The sequence below is a fragment of the Halichoerus grypus genome, chromosome 3, assembly GCF_964656455.1.
Source record: "Halichoerus grypus chromosome 3, mHalGry1.hap1.1, whole genome shotgun sequence".
NCBI classification, from domain to species: Eukaryota; Metazoa; Chordata; class Mammalia; order Carnivora; family Phocidae; genus Halichoerus; species Halichoerus grypus.
This window is the reverse complement of record NC_135714.1, coordinates 11,638,738-11,659,441: the sequence shown is the minus strand read 5'-3', so window position 1 is coordinate 11,659,441 and position 20,704 is coordinate 11,638,738. Positions and strand designations below refer to the sequence as shown.

The window sequence follows — 20,704 nt, the reverse complement described above, 5'->3', positions numbered from 1 at the left end:
ATATATGGGCACATTTGTGTACATGTACATGTTTGCTCAGTATTTCTATAGGATAAGGTCTTACGAGGTATTTGGTGTTAAAAATTTTATATCGCAAAGTTGTTCCTGCCCCCAGAGAAGTTGTGTTATTTTGCTGGTTCTTAAAAGTATGATGGATATTCTGCTGGACAGACAAAGAAGGAGGGCATTCCAAGCAGAAGGTAAGTACAAAGGCATAGAGGTAGGGAGCTCTTAGTGTGAGGAGGAACTCTGGGTAGCCTTGATTAAATGTGGGGTCAGAGTGGCAAGAGGTAAGGCAGACTAATAAGTAACACTTATTTTGGAAATAATGGTAATTTTATTTCATTATTTACAAATAATTTCTTCTAATATCAATACCACAAAAATATTCTCATACCTTAATTACATTTTTTACATGATACAAAAATACAATGAAGAAATTACCTGTTGCGTATAAGGGAGGCAACGTAAATCCAAACAGACAAAACATTTTTGGGGTATGGGTGGATATATACAGCTAAAGCAAATTCAACATTGGGAACATCAATATTATGTACTCCGGTGCTATACACGGCTTCAGTTAAAGGTTTCAGTTCAGAGTAGGGCATGTGAAGGGGAAATCCAGAGAACTGAAGGGAAAAAACAACCAAGATTTGTAGTCATTAGTGAAGCTTGAGGATTTCATTGTATTTTTTTCTCCATGTTTAAACATAACGCAATTCTTAATATTCTTGTCTTCCTTCTGCATCTTGAAGTCATTTATTTAGTTCTGCTTTTCTCTTCAGCATTTATTAGCAATACAGAAAATGGAGAGGGGCCAAATGTCTTTTTTGTTCAGTTGCTAGCACACTGACTTGGTGTATAAGACAGCTGTTAGCACCCAGCCACCCTCCACTATTCCCTTCCCTCTGCCTAACAGTCCCTAGTTTGCATAGTAACCCATGTAATTCTAGGGATCTGGATTAATCCTAATCAATGTATTCTATCCCTATGGCCACAGTGACTGATCTATAGGGATGGGCATGTGATCAAAGTGAATCCCAGGAAACTTGCTAGGAATGATGGCACACAGATACGCTCTCCTGCTTTGGACAGTACGTGTGCAGATGTGAGTCCTGCCTGGAGCTGTTCCAGCCATTTGGTTCCATGAAAAGCCTGAGGACAGTGCCATCACACAGAGGAGGGCAAGTGGGAAGGCTTAACGCAAGAGTGGTACAGCTCTGACAGCTACTCACCTCTGACTTCTCCTCAAATAAACCAATAAATTCTTTCTATTGCTCAGGGCTGTTTGAATTAAGTTTTTTGTTATTTGAAGACATCCTAGCTGAAATCCTAGTTGTTTTTTTTTAAGATTATTTAGAGAGAGAACAAGTGGGGGGGGCAGAGGGAGAGAATCTTCAGACTCCCTACTGAGCTGGGAGCCCAACGTGGGGGGTCGATCCCAGGACCCTGAGATCAAGACCTGAGCTGAAACTAAGAGTCAGACTCAACCAACTGAGCCACCCAGGTGCCCCTGAAAACCTAGTTTTAGTCCGTGAATAGTATTAAATGTCCAACTTGACTTCACCCCGTTCAGCCAACAAGGCTTACTGTCTTAATTTGAGACTGCTTTCTAGGTTTTATTATCCATACAGCACTACTGACAGACAGTGGAGAGGACTTACGAGAATTTTTCTTAGCACTGAAAAGCAATTAGTATAAAATCATCTCCTTAAAACTGATCAGGAGTGGTTGGTTTCACCTTTAGAGTCTAATATGATTTAGCCAGATGTTTTAATTGTATTTAATACTCTTGGCAATGCATTTTATTAAAGGTATTTTTCATTGCATAGTCTTACAGCATTTTCAGTTTATAGAGGTATTTTGCTGTTTAATAATAGCTTAATTACTGAGATTTGAACCTTCAATTACATCTTTTACTCTTGCTGCTTCACCTATGTACTGTGGAGAGCAGAGTAGTTACTTTGATTCTTTAAAAATCCAATACCATGCAATTTCCAATTTGAAATGAAATCCACAGACTGAGTGTAGAGCCGTTTGTACTTACCCGGTAGTCCCCCAGCTGTTTGAGCAGCTCCGCTCTGTGGTCATCTTCTATGTCCTCTCCTTGACTTCTCTCCAACACAGGCAAGAAGTGCCGTAGAGCGGAGGTGCAGTACCTGTTCCACCTAGTCAGATGGCGTGGCCTCCAGTCCATGATTTTTTCTTTTAGTATTTTTTCAATCCTGTTTATAAAAAAGAAGCTCTATTTTTTGCAAGGGTGACTTTTGTAAGCAAAGATAGTTTATATGCAGTGGGGATTCAGGTGGAGTTGTTCACTAGGCATAGTTTATGTTGAAAGCCTTAATATTTGTAGGGCTTTTAATGCTGCATATTGATTCTTCACCCTGCGCTGTGACTTCTGTTTATGAGGATTATTTTTCTGAATTTCCTTAAGACTGTTCTTAGGATATCCATCATCACTAAGCTTTACATTCTGTAGATCCAATACCTATCATATTAACTACAAAGCAGGATATCAAAAATTAAGTTGAAAACACAGAATAAAGGAAAACAGCTAACGTATTGAGCCTTTATTTACCAGGTACTGTGTAAAATGCTTTCTGTTCATTTTTACTTAATCCTAACAGTGACTATGAGGGGGATATTGTCCCAGTTTTACTTATGTGGGGACAGTTTGAGGTAGGACGAGTGACTTGACAATGGCAGGGAAAACGGGGGCTTGAGTTGAAACCCTGTCAATTCTAAAGCCTCTTGGGCATCCCTAGCCAAATGCCGAGATTTAGAGGACCCAGCCAGCTCCCCACTGCTTAGCTGCAGGATCCCCTTCTCATTTGGCACATTGTACATATTTTTGTTCGGGGTTTCAAGATGGTCTGAGCAAGAGTATGGTTGAATTGCCATGCATTTCATCAATATTGGATAAATAAATAATGGTCTAGTTAATAGACCCACATTATTCTGAAACTATCAGAAGAAGCAGACTTTTGGGGGAATTAGTTGTTCTAGATAGGGATCTCCAGTAAGGCTTTATTTAAAATTTGAAATTGAGAATAAATTGGAGTCTTCTAGTAATAATACTAACTTAGAAAGGGTCACATTTATTCTTGAGTATTTGACATGCTGCTCTTTACACAGCTTGATACAGTGGAAAGGGCACACAGACTTTGAAATCAGAAAGATCTGACCGGGCTCAGAAACCCCCTCTGACACTTAACAAGTATGTTGACCCCTTTGAACCTTGGTTTCCACATTTGCAAAGCTGGAAGAGTAAAGTTTTGTTTTACAGGGTTATAATGATTATAGGGACTCTTACCAGGCTTCTCCATGTGTTAGGTTTATAAACCAGCTGGAGCTCAGTAAGCCACTAACTGGACAAAAGAGGTATATTTAATTAAGCTGAGGATTATGATACATCTGAACAAGACCCATAATAACATGATGCTGAGCTCTCATGAGGCGACGTTTTGGGGGAACTACCTATCACTGCTGGAGGTCACTTGTGTTTGTTCCATACCATGCTGATGCGAAGGCCTCCCTTTGAGCTACGGGATTTAGAGATCACATCTGTATTTGGTATCTGTCTATAAACATGAATTAAAGTTTAGTTGCTCAAATTATTGATCCAGGCTGAGAATTGTTTAGTTTGGTATTACACTCCTAGTGACAGATTGTGTGTGGACTTATGGGTATCATATGACCTGTCTTGTAGCTCAGCTGCGGCCGCTTTGTCTGTGCGCTGGTAAATTAGTTCTTCTGGCTATAAAAGAGAAAACAGTTCAGAAATTCTAGAAATCACTTACACTTAATTTGGATAGCTATCCATTCTTTTCTAAATCTTTAAAAAAATTATGAAATCTGAGACATTTGTTCAGACACAGAGGATAATATCATGGATACCAATGTACCCAGGACCCACGGTAAGTACAGTACCACAGATAAATTACAGCGCTGTGTAGTTCTTAATTTCATCTCCTTTCTCTGTCATCATAGAAGCAGCTATGACCTGGATTTGTTTTTTAGCACTTTAATTCAACCTGTATCTACTGTGTGCCAGGCACTTTTATACGTGATAGGCATATATCCATGAATAAAAACCTGCCCTCCTGGTGTTTACACAGGAGGTGGAGATAGACAAGTTAACGAACTGTACTTACGAATTTATTACAGATTTATGTATCCCCAAACAATGTATTGTTTTGGTTTGGGTGTTTTCTAAACTTTTTGTAATTTTTTCTTTTTTTTAATTCCAGTATAGTTGACACACAATATTACATTAATTTCAGGTGTACAAAGTAGTGATTTGACAAGTCTATGTAATAGTTTTATACTGTGAATACAGAGCTTGCCTTTTCTCCCTTAATATTTATTTAGGGGCGCCTGGGTGGCTCAGTCGTTAAGCGTCTGCCTTCGACTCAGGTCATGGTCCCAGGGTCCTGGGATCGAGCCCCGCATCGGGCCCCCTGCTCTGCGGGAAGCCTGCTTCTCCCTCTCCCACTCCCCCTGCTTGTGTTCCCTCTCTCACTGTGTCTCTCTCTGTCAAATAAATAAATAAAATCTTTAAAAATATATATATATATTTATTTAGAGATAATAACACCCATATTTTTAGAGTGCTAAGATTTATTAATGTTGATTGATTTGTGTAACTACTATAAAATATTCCATTATGTACTCTTCATAATTTGTCCCTTCTGTAATTCCAGTTCTTAGGCTATTATAAACAATGTTTCAATGAAAAATCTTGTATAACCAGTCACCTTGTACACATGGAAGAATTTCTCTAGGGCACTGTTTTTTAAACCTTTTTTTTTTTTAGAAAGGTCTGGGTCACAGTAAAAAAATATGTATTATACACTCAGTATACACATACACACATACTTATATAGCTAACAAATTAAACAGAAGTTTTAGTAAACAATGTTCATGCTTACTACTTATAATCTGGCCAGGACCATCTAAATTAATTTTAGGAGCCCCTACTGGATCATGCCCTGTGATTTGATTTCATGTTTTAATAGCAGTCATGAAATTCAGTCATTAATTTAGTGAATTGAGACCAGCATTTAAGAAATTAAATAGAATATATTTTGAGGTACTTTATATCATGAGGTTCATTATATCAAAACTTCACATATATATATACTGGTTCATGATGTGGTGGTAATTTCTTATTGGGAGTTGGGCTCAACTAAGTTTGGAAAAACATTATTTTTGACTGAATATCTAGGAGTAGAATTAAGGGTCAAAAAATATCTGGCTACCCAGTATAATGATTTCAAATTCCTTCGTCTACTTCTTTTTTTTTTTTTTTTAAGAGAGGGAGAGAGAAGGGGTGGGGAGGGGAGGGCAGAGGGAGAGGGAGAGAGCGAATCTTAAGTAGGCTCCACACCCAGTGTGGTGCCCTACCTGGGGCTCGATCTCACAACCCTGAGATCATGCCCTGAGCTGGAATCAAAAGTCAGACACTTACTGGCTGAGCTACCCAGGCACCCCTTAGTCTACATTGTTAATAAAAGAATTACATACCTGAACACTAGAAAGGCCAGGATATGGAAGGCTTCTTGAAAAGAAAGATTTCCATAGCTTGGGCTTGGTGACATCAAAGTTTATCCGTAGTGGGGAGTCATATCGTTGAATATTAAACCAAATCTAAAAAAGATAAGACTACATTAGCATATATGGCAGCAGATATATATATATATATATATACATGCTTTTGTGTGCACGTACGTAGAGAGAAAGCAGAGACAGCAAGAGGACACACAGGATGCACATTTTTTTTTTTTTTTGCGTATTTTGATTTGTAAAATCAGCATGCCTTTTACAATCAGAGGCATCATAAAATGGTCACTGGCCACTTTTTCATATTTTTTATATCTGAAGTTGAGGTGCACCTTACCACTGATTGTAGGTTGACGAAATAAGATAGTTCCTGGGGCGCCTGGGTGGCTCAGTTGGTTAAGCGACTGCCTTCGGCTCAGGTCATGATCCTGGAGTCCCTGGATCGAGTCCCGCATCGGGCTCCCTGCTTGGCAGGGAGTCTGCTTCTGCCTCTGACCCTCCCCCCTCTCATGTGTTCTCTCTCATTCTCTCTCTCTCAAATAAATAAATAAAATCTTAAAAAAAAAAAAAAAAAAAAAGATAGTTCCTGATAAGGAAAAACTTTTTAGAAGATAGACAAGGCTATTCCTTTCTCAGTCTGGCTTTTCCTAACTCGGTTCTTCCCAGCCTCCTAATTGAGTTAGGTGTCTACCTCTTTGCTTCCACAGCACTCTGTAATCTCTGAATAGCACCTGTCTTGTTGAGGCATGCAGCATATTGGTTCTGGAATCAGGCCACTTGTATTTGAATTCTAGCTCCAACATTTACAATGGTGTGACCTTAGGTGATTTTTTTTTTTAAGATTTTTATTTATTTGTCAGAGAGAGAGAGCACAAGCAGGGAGAAGCAGGCTCCCCACTGAGCAAGGAGCCCAGTGTGAGACTAGAACCCAAGACCCTGGGATCATGACCTGAGCCAAAGGCAGATGCTTAACTGACAGCCACCCAGGCATCCCTTGGATGATTTATTTAACTTCTTTGTACCTCATTTTCCTCCTGTATGAAACTGGGATAATAGTACCCACCTCAAGGTTGTTGAGGCAGATTAGTTAATTCACCTCTTAGAAGAATGCCTGGTACATAGTAGGTGCTCAGTAATTGTTAGCTAATTTATTACTATTATTGGTGTTTATCATTGTTAATAATTGCCTGTCCATCCACCTGCCTCCTCACTAGGTATGGCATTGTCTTGAGGACATTTGCCATGTGCCTTATTCACCACTGTATCTTTAGCATGTAGCATCGCTCCTGGCATACAGTAGGCATATTGAACGCCCGTGTGCATCAGTGGTAAATTTGTCCATTCAACATATTTATCAACTACTGTGGGCTGAGTTTCAGTCACTAGGGATAAAGTAGTGAATGAAACAGAGTTCCTACCCTTATGCAGTAGCTAGTGAGAAGATGTGTGAACAAATAAGTAAATACATGGGTTTCAGATGATGTTACATGATGGAGTAGATTGTATCACTGACCTCAGTTCTTCACCCCTTCCTATATCTACACTCTGTCATGTTACTTTGCAGTTCCTCCCACTAAAAGGGTTGAAATGTATTTCCCTGCTCCTTGATGTTCGGTCAGTAGAACAGGATGGAAGTGTTAGTGTGTAACTTCTGAGTCTAAGCTAAGGAGGCTTTGTGTGTTCCTGCTTGCCTTTTTGTGCTTCTGCCATTGTCACTGCCGAGTCCCAGAATAAACACACATGAAGCAGAGCTGTCCCAGCTGACCCAGAGAGTCATAAGAATAACTATTTGAAGCCATTTAGTTTGGGGATGGGTTTTTACTATCTTTACTGTGGCAACAGCTAACTATAAGGGCTGTGGAGAAAACATGGGACGACATGAAATTTCAGGGTGGGCAGGCAAATTCTTGCTGGAAAGATGACATTTGATCAGAAATGCAAGAAGTGAGGGAGAAATTCATGAAGATACCCAGTAAGGGGAAAGGTCATCTATGCAGAGGAAACAGTAAATGCAAAACCTGCTTGATGTGTTGAGGAACAGTGAGGAAGATGGTAGCTTTAGAGGAATGAGCAAGTTAGAGCAAGTAAGAGATGACATCAGTGGAGGATGGGGACGGGTGGCGGGATGGCTGTCAAGTCATAAAAGGCCCTGTGGATTATTTTAAAGAGTTAGACTTGATTTTACAGTGAGCTAGGAATCCACTGGAGTATTTTAAGCAGAGGGGTGACATAGTCTGTCTTCCATTTTCATACGAATATCCTCTGCTGTTTTGAGACCAGACCCAAGAGGGTAAGGGCAAACAGTGAAGTCTCCAGTTAGGAGGCTATTTCAGATAATCCAGGTAAGAGCTACAGTAGTGTGGATTAAAATAGTAGCAGTGAAATTGGTGAGCTATGGTCAGATTCTGGATATACTATGAAGCCAATAGGATTTGCTGATGAATAGGATGTAGGAGAAAGAGAGAAAGGAATCAAAGGTGACTACAAGGATTTTGGCTAAGTAACTGGACTCATGGAATTGCCCTTTATTGAGATCAGAAAGATGGCAAAAGGAAATTGGGAGTTCAAGTTTGGGCATGTTAAGTTTGAGATGTATGTCTGGCATCTATATGAAGATGATGAGTAGGTAGTTGGATATTTGAGTCTGAAGTTCTGGGAACTAGGTGAGCTAGAGATATACATTTGGGGATTATCAGCATCTATATGTTCTTAGGGAGGAAGTATAGATAGAAACGATGTTTGATGAACTTTGAGGATCTGATTTTCAAATTTGGAGAAATAACGAAAAAGCAGTAAAGGATACAGAGAAGTGGCAGCCAATGAGGTTAGGGAGGCTTTGATACTTGGAATTCAAATCAAATTGTTTTAAGAAGGCAAGGTCTTCAAGAACTACAATTTGGCCATAGGGTAGGGAATGTGCAGAAAAGTAGTGGGAAATACTGATGGAAAAAGTTGAGGTCAGATTATATAGGACTTTGAAATCCAAGGCAAGAAGTTTGTTCTTAAATCTGTATGTAGTGAGGTACCTCCGATACTTTTTGAGCGACAGAATGATGAAGCCGAAGGTTCAGAAACTTAGTCAGTGATCAGTGTACCAAATAATTGAGTTGGAGAGATTGTTTAGTTGGTTATTTATAGTAATGCAGGGTGAAACAACAATGGCATGGCCTGGGAAACAACAGGTAGAATCTGTATGATTTGGTATCTGTTAATAGGATTGAAGTAGGAGGAAGTAAGGGAGGGAGGAAATCAAGGACAATTCTGAGGAGTGAATCTGGGTAACTGACATCTATAGAAACAGGAAGCCAGGAGGAGGAGCTGGTTTTGGAGGCAAGGGGGAAGTGATTTGAGTTTTGGATGTGCCAAGTTTGAGATTTATTATATATAGAGAGAGAGAGAGAGAGAGAGAGAGAGCGCGAGCGCACTTGTGCATGAGCAGTGGGAGTGGCAGAGGGAGAGGGAGGGACAGAATCCTTGAGCAGACTCCCCGCTGAGCACAGAGCCAGAGGCAGAGCTCTATCCGAGGACCCTGAGATCATGACCTGAGCTGGAACGAAGAATTGGCTGCCCAATCAACTGAGCCATCCAGGTGCCCCCAAGTTTGAGATTTTGATAAAGCACTTGGGTGTCTCGCAGACAGTTGAAAATTCAGGTTCCAAAGAAGGATTCTGGAGCTGGTGACAGTATTATAACTTCTCGGCCAGGATAGCCTAGATAGAGTTACAGTTAATAATAATAGGTGTGGTCCTGCAAGAAATCTAAATATAGAATTTTCAGGAACATAGACTTTTCTTTTTTCATTTAGTTTATTCTTTTTTTAGTGGTCTCCAAACCCTTTTTTTTTTTTAATTAACATATATAATGTATTATTTGTTTCAGGGGTACAATTCTGTGATTCATCAGTCTTACACAATTCACAGTGCTAACCACAACACATACCCTCCCCAATGTCCATCTCCCAGCCACTCCATTCCTCCCACCCCCTCCACTCCAGCAACTCTTGATTTTTAAGGGGTGGGAAGAAGAGCCAGTGAAAGAAACCTAAGAAACTCTTAGGAGGAGGAAATGAAAAATGAAAACCAAACAGTTCTTTATCTGCAAACCAAGGTGGAGAAAGTGTTTTTTGGTTGTTTTTTTGTTTTGTTTTTTCACGAAGAGGGTATTAGTCATGTCATGTGACATAGAAAAGGAGAAGAGAATGAAGATGAGAGTAAACCATTGGATTTATTTAACCATTAGCAAGACAATGGTACTTCTTAGAGTTGAATTTCTATAGGATGGTCAGGGAAGAGGAGCTAGATTATTAAAAGGGTTAAAGTCTGAGTTTACTGAGAACATAGAAGCAGGGGATATAATTAGTAATTGAAGAATTTTGGAAGCAAAGGAAAGACGGGCAATGGTAGTTTAGGGTGTATCTGGGTTGGCAGAAGCATACAAGCACACCTCTGAGATATTGTGGTTTGGTTCCAAACCACTGCAATAAAGTGAATATCGCAGTAAAGGAAGTCAAGTGAATATTTTGGTTTCCCCAGTGCATATAAAAGTTATGTTTACAATATACTGTAGCCTATTAAGTGCACAATAGCATTATGCCTAAAGAAACAATATACATACCTTAATTAAAAAAATATTGCTAAAAAAATGCTAACCATCATCTGGGCTTTCAGCAAATTATCATCACTGATAACAACAGACCATCATAACAAATATAATAGTAATGAAAAAGTTTGAAATACTGCAAGAATTACCAAAACATGACACAGAGACACGAAGTGAGCAAATGCTGTTGGAAAATGGCGTCGACTGACTTGCCTGGCACAAAGTTGCCACAAACGTTCAATTTGTAAAAAACACAGTATCTGTGAATATAATGAAGCATAACAAAATGAGATATGCCTATATTTTGGGACCGTTGGACTTCTGAGCATATCAATTGGTAGAGAAATTGAAAAAATATAGGGGTAAGTTGGAATAATGAGTAGAGGTATGTCTTGTAGTAAGAGTGGAAACAGAAATATGGGTAGAAAGGGGAGACACTTCTTTCCTGGCAAAGGAGTACAGGAGGAGAAAGGCTGACAATCCAGAGAGGTTGTGTGGTGGAGCAGAGGGCAGTGGAGGTTTTAGAGCATAGTATCAGGCCAACTAGGCGAGGGTGAGGTCCTCTACCAAGAGAGGTCAAGGCTTAGAGCAGCTTTGGAACAGCTGCCATGAAGGGTGCCCAACATCATGTGCAACTGTTGTGCTTCTTGTTAGTAAGGGGCGGGGGGTCTTCCTCACAAAACTGGGCTTTATGTAATTAGTCAGCCATATTGTTTTGAGAACAAACAGTAATTGTTTTGAGAACTAATAATAATTTTGACAGAGAATGGAGTTCTTTGAGGGCTTTTTCAATGCCAGTTGACTCTGCTTGATTACAAATGTCCTTAACCTGGTTCTTTAAACAGGAGGAGCTCAGCAGATCGTTCATGATTATGATAATGCTTCTAATTAAAAAAGTAATGAACGTGAGAATGGTAGTCCACAGTGCTCTTCACACTTGCAGTTAATAATAGCTGCCATTTGCTGAAGACCTATGAAAGATAGCTACTTTGTTGGGTGCTTGGCATATATTCTCTAATTTTAGCAGTAACCCTAAAGGGTAGACTAGTGATATTTAATTAATTAATTAATTAATTAATTAATAAGACAGCAAGAGCACGTGAATGGGGAGGGGCAGAGGGAGGGAGAGAGAGAATCCCAAGAGGGCTCCACACTGGGTGTGGAGCCTGACACGGCACTTGGTCTCACAACTCCCAGATCATGACCCGAGCCGAAATCAAGAGCCAGATGCTAAACAGACTGAGCGACCCAGGTGCCCCTAGACTAGTGATCTTTAAAGTAGGATGCATACACCAGAGATATGAGGAGAAAATATTAGATCTTCTAATGCCTTTTTATTTTTAAGAGTTTTTTCTGTGTATAATGTAATAATATGTTGATGGGCAAATAAAATACATAATTTATAAACAAAAATGCATATATTGTGGGTGCATGCTCAAGTGATTTTTTTCTGACATCCACGAAGATTGAAAGTGAAGGGATGGAAACAAATCATACAAGTGGAAGCAAAAAGAAACTGGGGTAGCAATACTTATATTAGAGAAAATAGACTTTAAAACAAAGACTGTAACAAGAGACAAAGAACACTACATAATGATAAAGGGGACAATCCAAGAAGAGGATATAACAATTGTAAATATCTATGCACCCAAGATAGGAGTACCTTAATACATAGGGCAACTGCTAACAGACATAAAGGAAAAAATTGGCAGTAATACAATTATAGTAGGGGACTTTAACACAACACTTACATCAATGGAAAGATCATCCAGACAGAAAATCAATAAGGAAACAGTACTTTGACAGAAAATCAACAAGGAAACAGTGCTTTGAATGATATGTTAGACCAGATGGACCTAACAGATAGATATATACAGAACATTCCATCCAAAAACAGCAGGATACACATTCTTTTTAGGTGCACATGGAACTTTCTCCAGGATAGAACATGTATTAGGCCACAAAACAAGTCTTAATAAATTCAAAAAGACTGAGATCATGTGATGCATCTTTTCTGACTACACTGGTTACGAAACTAGAAATCAACCACAAGAAAAAATCCGGAAAGAACACAAATAAGTAGAGGCTAAATAACATGTTATTAAATAATGAATGGTTGAACCAAGACATCAAAGAGTAAATTAAAAAAAAAATACATGGAGACAAATGAAAATGAAAAACAAAATATTTGGGATACAGTAAGAGATATTCTAAAGAGGGAAGTTTATAGCAATACAGGCTTACCTCAAGAAACAAGAAAAATCTCAAACAACATAACCTTACTCCTAAAGGAGCTAGAAAGAGAAGAACAAAAAAAGCCCAAATTCAGTAGAAGGAAGGAAATAAGATTAGAGCAGAAAAAATGAAATAGAGACCAAAAAAAAAAAAAAAAAAAAACACACAACCCCACAAAAAAACCCCAGAAAAGATCAATGTAACCAGGAACTGGTTCTTTGAAAAGATAAAAAAATTTATAAACCTTTAGCCAGACCCATAAAGGAAAAAAAAAAAAAAAAAAAAAAGAGGACTCAAAATCAGAAATGAAGGAAGACAGAGAACAACTGACCACAGAAATACACATGATTTTAAGAGAATATTGTGAAAAATTATATATACCAACAAACTGGACAACCTAGAAGAAATGGATAAATTCCTAAAAATATGTAACTTAAAACTGAAATCAGGAAGAAATAGAAAATTTGAACAGACCAATTACTAACAATGAAATTGAATCAGTAATCAAAAAACTCCTAACAAACAAAATTTTAGGACTAGATGATTTCATAGGTGAATTCTACCAAACATTTAAAAAAGAGTTAATACCTATTCTTTTCAAACTATTCCAAATAATAGATTTGGAAGGAAAGCTTCCAAATTCACTCTATGAGGCCAGCATTATCCTGACACCAAAACCAGACAAAGACACAACAAAAGAAAACTGCAGGTCAATATCTCAGATGAACATAGATGCAAAAATCCTCCACAAAATATTAGCAAACCAAATCAACAATATATTTAAAAAAATCATTTATGGTCGAGTGGGATTTACTCCAGGGATGCAAGGGTGGTTCAGTATTTGCAAGTTAATCAGTATCATACATCACATTAGTAAGAGAAAAGATATAGGGGCACCTGGGTGGCTCAGTCGGTTAAGCGGCTGCCTTCGGCTCAGGTCATGATCCCAGGGTCCTGGGATCGAGCCCCGCATCGGGCTCCCTGCTCGGTGGGAGCCTGCTTCTCCCTCTCCCTCTGCCTGCCTCTCTGCCTACTTGTTCTCTCTCTCTATCTCTCTGTCAAATAAATAAATAAAATCTTTTTTTTTTTTTAAAGATTTTATTTATTTATTTGAGAGAGAGAATGAGATAGAGACAGAGAGAGCATGAGAGGGGGGAGCGTCAGAGGGAGAAGCAGACTTCCTGCTGAGCAGGGAGCCCGATGTGGGACTCGATCCCGGGACTCCAGGATCATGACCTGAGCTGAAGGCAGTCGCTTAACCAACTGAGCCACCCAGGCGCCCTAAATAAATAAAATCTTTAAAAAAAAAGAGAGAAAAGATATAAACCATATATTCATATATTCATCTCAACAGATGAAGAAAAAGCATTTGGCAAAGTACAACATCCATTCATAATAAAAACTCTCAACAAAGTAGATTTAGAAGGAACATATCTCAACATAATAAAAGCCATATATGACAAACCCACAGCTAACATACTCAATGGTGAAAAACTGAGAGCTTTTCCTCTAAGATCAGTAATAAGACAAGAGATGTTCACTATCACCACTAGTCACAGCAATGAGACAAGAAAAAAAAGGCATTCAAATTGGTAAGGAAGAAGTAAAACTTTCACTATTTGCAGATGACATGATGCTATATAAAGACAACCCTAAAGACTCCAGCAAAAAACTCCTAGAACTGATAATTGAATTCAATGAAGTTGTAGAATACAAAATTAATATACAGAAATCTGTTACAATTCTATACACTAATAATGAAGTAGCAGATAGAGAAATTAAGAAAACAATCTCATTTACAGTTATGCCAAAAATAATAAAATACCTAGGAATAAACTTAACCAAGGAGGTGAAAGACTTGTACTCTGAAAACTATTAAACACTGATGAAAGAAATTGAAGATGACACAAACAAATGGAAAGATATTCCATGCTCAGGGATTGGAAGAACAGATATTGTTAAAATATCCATACTACCCAAAGCAATCTACAGATTTAATGCAATCCCTATCAAAATACCAATAGCATTTTTTCCCCCATAGAACTAGAACAAATAATCCTAAAATTTGTATGGAACCACAAAAGACTCCAAATAGCCAAAACAATCTTGAAAAAGAAGAACAAAACTGGAAGCTTCTCAATCCCAGATATCAAGATATACTACAAAGCTGTAGTAATCAAAGCAGTATAGTATGGTACTGGCACAAAAATGGACACACAAATCAACAGAACAGAACAGAGAGCCCAGAAATAAACCCATGCTTATATGGTCAATTAATCTTCAAAAAGGAGGCAAGAATATGCAATGGGAAAGACAGTCTTTCCCAACAAATGGTGTTGGGAAAATATGCAAAAGAATGAGCTGGCCCACTTTCTTACACTGTACACAAAAATAAACTCAAAATGGATTAAAGACCTAAAAATGAGAGCTGAAACCATAAAAATCCTGGATGAGAGCACTGGCAGTAATTACTCAGACATTGGCTGTAGCTACATTCTTCTAGATATGTCTCCTGAGGCAAGGGAAACAAAAGCAAAAATAAACTACTTGGACTACATCAATATAAGAAGCTTCTGCACAGCACAGGACACAACAAAACTAAAGAACAACCTACAGAATGGGAGGAGATATTTGCAAATGATATACCCGATAAAGGGTTAATATCCCAAATATATAAAGAACTTACACAACTCAACACCAAAACAACAACAAAACCCCCAAGTAATCCAATTTTTAATTTTTAAATTAATTTTTAATTACTTAAATTTTTAATCCATTTTTAAATGGACAGAAGACATGAACAGACATTTCTCCAAAGAAGACATACATATGAAAAGATTTCCAACATCACTAGTCATCAGAGAAGTGCAAATCAAAACTACAATGAGATATCACCTCACACCTGTCAGAATTGCTAAAATAAAAAACACAAGAAACAAGTGTTGGTGGAAAAAAAGGAACCCTTGTGCACTGTTGGTGGGAAATGCAAACTGGTGCAACCACTATGGAAAACAGTTATTTTTTTTTCTCAAAAAATTAAAAATAGAATTACCATATGATCCAGTGATTCCAATACTGGGTATTTACCCAAAGAGAACGAAAACAATTAATTTGAAGAGATATATGCACCTCTGTTGTTTATTGCAACACTATTTACAATAGCCAAGATATGGAAAGAACACAAGTGTCTACTGATAGATGAATGGATAAAGAAGATATATATATATAATGGAATATTACTGAGTCATAGAAAAAAATGAGATCTTGCCATTTATGACAACATGGATGGACCTATGGGATGTAATGCTAAGTGAAATAAGTCAGACAGAGAAAGACAAATACCACATGACTTCACGCATATGCAGAATTTAAGAAACAAAACAAAAGAGATTAAAAAACAGACCATTAAATACAGAGAACAAACTGGGGGTTGCTGGAGGGGAGGTGGGTGGGGGGATAGGTGAATAGATAAAGGGGATCAAGAGCACACTTACTGAGATGAGCACTGAGTACAGAATTGTTGAATCATCATATTGTACACATGAAACTAACATAACACTGTGTGTTAATTGTACTTCAGTAAAAAATACACATTGGGGATGCATGCTGAAATGATTTTTCTGACAGATGCATAAAGTTCAGACCACTAAGATGATGATGATAAAAACAATCATAGCAGACAGTATAGAGTTGTCCCTGTATGTTAGCTGCTTTACACTGGTCATCTCATTCATGGCTCACAACACTCTTCAACGTAATTGCTACCATTACCTCCATTTTACCAAAGAAGAAGCTGAAGCTGTATGACGTAAGAAATTTTCCCAAGCTCACACAACTAGTAAATGATGAAGTTTAAACTCAGGCAGTCTGACCCCGTAATTCATGTTTTTAACCACTGTCTTATATGGTACCCTTCATAATTAAGTTTGCCCCCTATCACCTGGTGGGTACTAGGAGTCTCTCTTTAAAAAGGGAAGGGAAGGGAAAGAAAAAAGGAAGAAAGGAAGGATGAAAGGAAGGGAGGGAGCAGGAAAGATGGGAGGGAGAGAAGAAGGGAAGGGAGGGAGGGACCCAGTCTTCTCAGGTGATAAATTTGCCTCACTTAGTTCTCAAAACACTATGAGTTAGGTACTTATAAACTCTGTTTTGGAAGAGACAAGTGAGGACAGAACCAGGACATAAACGCAGGTCCTCTGAATCTGAGTTCTATATTCTTTAACCTCATTGTGCTTCTCTGCAGATCAGGTGACTAATTCAACCAAAAGTTACTGTTTAGGACATCTTGCCACGTGCTTGACACTACATTTCTTTAACTGTTACGTATGTATGTTTATATAAATTTTTTGGTACATAAAATTTTATTAAATCAGTAGGTCAATTAAAAAAAAAGAAAGCAACAGTCATCCAAAGGTAATACTTACATTATCGGGACCTATTAAACAGCCCACACTTTTTAAGGGGCAGAATGTATCAAATTGTCCATAAAAATGTCCAGTGCAGGGATTCCATATTAAATAGTGACTTTGCTCCCGAGTTAGCACATAGGCAGTTGGACCCTGAAGGAAGATAGTCATTAAAACAGTTTGCCATCAATTATGCAATTGAGGTCAAGATTAGTTTGCACACAGAATTAATTACTTCGGTTGGACCCCAATTTCTAAAATTCATGGCTAATGATGAAAATTAGTTTGAAGTTCTAGGTTGCATTGGATTTAAGAAATAAAATCAAATGTTCATTTTTGCAAAATGCTTGCATCTGCTAGTGCAGTAGACCAAATAGGGACAGTTGATTAAGTATTTAGAAGGCTGATTATGTCTGAATACAACTTCTGTTTCTAATACAGTAACTAGTGTTTGAGATACATTTATAATTATGTAAATGCATAGAAGATGTTTTGAAAAGATACGTACCAACCTGTTAGCAGTGAATACACCTGGGGTAGGGAGCGGGTTTGGGGGTTAGAGACTGACAAAGTACTTTAACTTTTTTACTCAGAGTACTTGTCTATTACTGTATTATTATTATTATTATTTTTTTTTTACAGTGAGCATTTATTCATTTACTGCTCGTGTGTGGACTTCCTTTGATGTTCACAATAGCCTTCTGGGGAAGGCAGGGCAAGATTTATTATCCTGGCTTCCTTATAAAGCTCAAGAGTTGTGAATTGACTTGCTTAGAGCCACACAGCTCATGAGGAATAGGCAGAGCTTTGAACCCAGGCTTCATGACTTCCTAGCCTAGTGTTCTTTCCCTTGTACCAGCCTCCCTGAAAGATAACGATGGAGAATGAATTAGTTTTTGGATGTGATAATACCTGCCCAGTGGCAACTCGTGCTACCTAATTCCCAAGGATTCCTGGAAACTTGTGGCCTCCTTTGGATACACTCTTTGGATAAGCTGCTTCAATTCATGTGAATTTTCTAAACTCGTACCCCAAATTACCCTAACATTCCCCAAATTTAGGGACATTTGCAGTGGGCTGGGGGAAACATTCTAATAGTTGGTATCTCCAGTCCAATAAAAGTAACAATAATATCAAAATATAGCTGCTAATATTCTTTTCTTTGCTCCTGTGGTTGTCTGCTGGGTTCCCCTCTGCCTGCTGGTTAGTCACAGATGCCCGAGGAAGCAGTGGGCATGACAGAAGAGATCTCTAACCTCGCCACACTTCTTCAGATCCCCTTCACTCCTTAGCATGAGTAGCACTGGATCACTAAGGGAATCAAAGTTCTGAGTACCATGGGCAGCTGGGGGCTCAAACTAAAAGGACAGAGTCAGGTGGGGCCTTTGAGTGATAAAGGGTTCAGATTTGCCAAAAAAAGCCCCCAATCAGAAGCACTGATCGGAGCCCTAGTACCACTAAAAACCATTTCATGTCTTATCACTGGTTCTCTCTCCCCACGGTGCAATCTCTGGGCCACTTTCCTTTCAACTCAAAGGATCGTTATGCAAATTAGTACTGTTCATAACCTGGAACCTAACGCAAGTGTCTTAAGACAACTACACTCCTCTGTTGGAGCCAGCCTGCGTGGTCTTACCTCAGGAATAGCACTGCCCATCATGAGCCAGGCCTTCTTCCCCAGAGAGAGAAAATAATTACATAGTAATACTGCATGCTCTTCTTCGTCTCCTGCCAGGAGATCCAGAAATTGCTGATGGAGATGGAAAGAAAAGAAAAACGATGTTGACTGACTGCTTCATTCTGGATGGGCCATACAGGATTTTTAAAAAGTCACTGTTAAAACTAGTGCCCTAGGGCGCCTGGGTGGCTCAGTCGTTAAGCGTCTGCCTTCGGCTCGGGTCATGATCCCAGGGTCCTGGGATCGAGTCCCACATCGGGCTCCCTGCTCAGCGGGAAGCCTGCTTCTCGCTCTCCCACTCTCCCTGCTTGTGTTCCTGCTCTCGCTATCTCTCTCTCTGTCAAATAAATAAATAAAATCTTTAAAAAAAAAAAAAAAAAAAAAAAAATAAAACTAGTGCCCTAAAGTAGAAGACCTATTTTAAAAATCGTTTTTTCCATATTTTGGTACTATGTTCTAATTCATTAAAACAAACAAACGAATATGGTATTTTCTCTGACATTGATGACGGGGATTTCTAGAATCAACACTATGGTGGGGGAGACAAATTTTAAAGTTTTACTTCTTGTTTTGAATTTATATATGATAGCTCACTATGTGTTGAATACTTTTTTAAAGACTATTTTTACAGCAGTTTTAGGTTCACAGCATAATTGGAGTAAGAGATTTCCCATCTACCCTTGCCCCCACATGTTATCAACATCTACCCACAGAGTAGGATGATTGTTAGAACTGATAGACCTACATTGAACATCATAATCACCCAAAGTCCACAGCTTATAGGAGGGCTCACGCTTGGTGGTGTACATTCTTTGGATTTTGACAAATGTGTAATGACATGTACCCATCATTAGAATCTCACAGAATATTTTCACGGCCCTAAAAATCATTTGTACTCTGCCTGTTCATATCTCCCCGTGCCCTGCCCCCAAATTGTTTTAAGCACATTGCATGCATTAACTCATTTAATCCTAGAATAAACTTTTGAGGGAGGTACTTCTCTTCCCATTTTATAGGTGAGGACGTGGAAACACAGAGAAGGAATACCTAGGGAGTGGGAAAGCCAATCTGGCTCGAGAGCACATGAATTATTCTGTTCTTTGCATATTTTCTTTAGATGTCGTGAGGTTGTGGAAATGTTACCTCTAATACTGTCAACATTATGTTGCCAAAATATCCTGGGGAACAAAAAATTTAGTGTACTTAAATGTCTTTGGTTTAGAGCTATCTTTCAAAGGATATTAAACAATATTCTACAATTATCCAAACATAGTACACATGAGATCCAGAAGCAGAATGAATACCTGTGATGATATATGTGTTTGTTTCATAGAAGATCCATTTGGTTGTAACATACACAGATTGTAAATTCCATGAGGGCAGAGGCCATGTTTATTTCGCTCATAGCCTGAATTTAGTACAATGTCTGATATGTGGTAGGTGACCAGGAAGTACATACGGAATCAGTAATGACATGGCATGCCTTAGGAAGCCCATAAATTATGGAATATATGAGTTCCATGTGTAATATAGAGTATAATTTTGATTTTTTTTTAATGAATAAAACTGGGATATTGTTAAGATAATACTGGGAGGATAAATCAGTAATAAGACTTCTGAAATGTTTTTTATTCTTTGTGCAAATATTTTTTTCTTAATTTCTGAACTTGGTCAAATGGAACCAGAAAGAAAAAATAATTTAGAATTTAGCTCAGTCTCCTAAACAGATGACCAAGTGGATTTTTATAAGGACCAATGAACACTGCAATTTAAAATTATACAAGCCTTTGGCCCGTGTTCAATGAAGTCAGCACAAACTAGTAAATCTGTGAGGAAGAGCTACTCACATCAGACGTGCTCCACATGTCACAGATGCCAGCAAATGAAACCGTGTCAGGCAAGAAAGGAATCAATGACACATATCGAGCCACCAGTTCCTGTTTGAACAAAAAATAATCGAGCAGTTCCTGTTTAAAAAAATAATTTGTGGTAAAATAGAAAGCTGGATACTCTACCTCATTCCTTGCAAGAAAGTTTCACGTATCACAAACATTTATGTGTACAAAATGAAGTGAATGCTCACCAAGTGTTTACTGAGTGTTGTATTAACATTATGTCATTTCAGCCTCCGCACACATCCTACAAAGGAAGTCACTGTTAATATCCAGCTTTCACACACGAAGACACTGGCTGCTAGGTCGCTTTGAAATGTCCTCTTTTTTTT

General features: G+C 38.4%; 1 protein-coding gene across 8 annotated transcripts in view; it reads right to left on the bottom strand.

Moving 5' to 3' along the window:
• Nucleotides 1-314: 314 nt before the first annotated feature.
• Nucleotides 315-20,704, bottom strand: part of CC2D2A (coiled-coil and C2 domain containing 2A) — a 133,920-nt gene continuing 113,530 nt past the window's right edge. For 5 of the 8 annotated variants that reach the window (XM_078068404.1, XM_078068403.1, XM_078068405.1 and 2 more), the window contains 7 exons: nt 20,328-20,447; nt 18,439-18,552; nt 16,821-16,955; nt 5,530-5,652; nt 3,702-3,760; nt 2,048-2,225; nt 315-629 (listed from right to left, as the gene is read on the bottom strand). In XM_078068404.1, coding sequence (XP_077924530.1) covers nt 441-629; nt 2,048-2,225; nt 3,702-3,760; nt 5,530-5,652; nt 16,821-16,955; nt 18,439-18,552; nt 20,328-20,447 — 918 coding nt within the window. In that variant the 3' untranslated portion in view covers nt 315-440. The remainder of the gene's footprint in view (nt 630-2,047; nt 2,226-3,701; nt 3,761-5,529; nt 5,653-16,820; nt 16,956-18,438; nt 18,553-20,327; nt 20,448-20,704) is intronic. The other 3 variants (XM_078068407.1, XM_078068408.1, XM_078068409.1) reach the window with 2 other exon arrangements.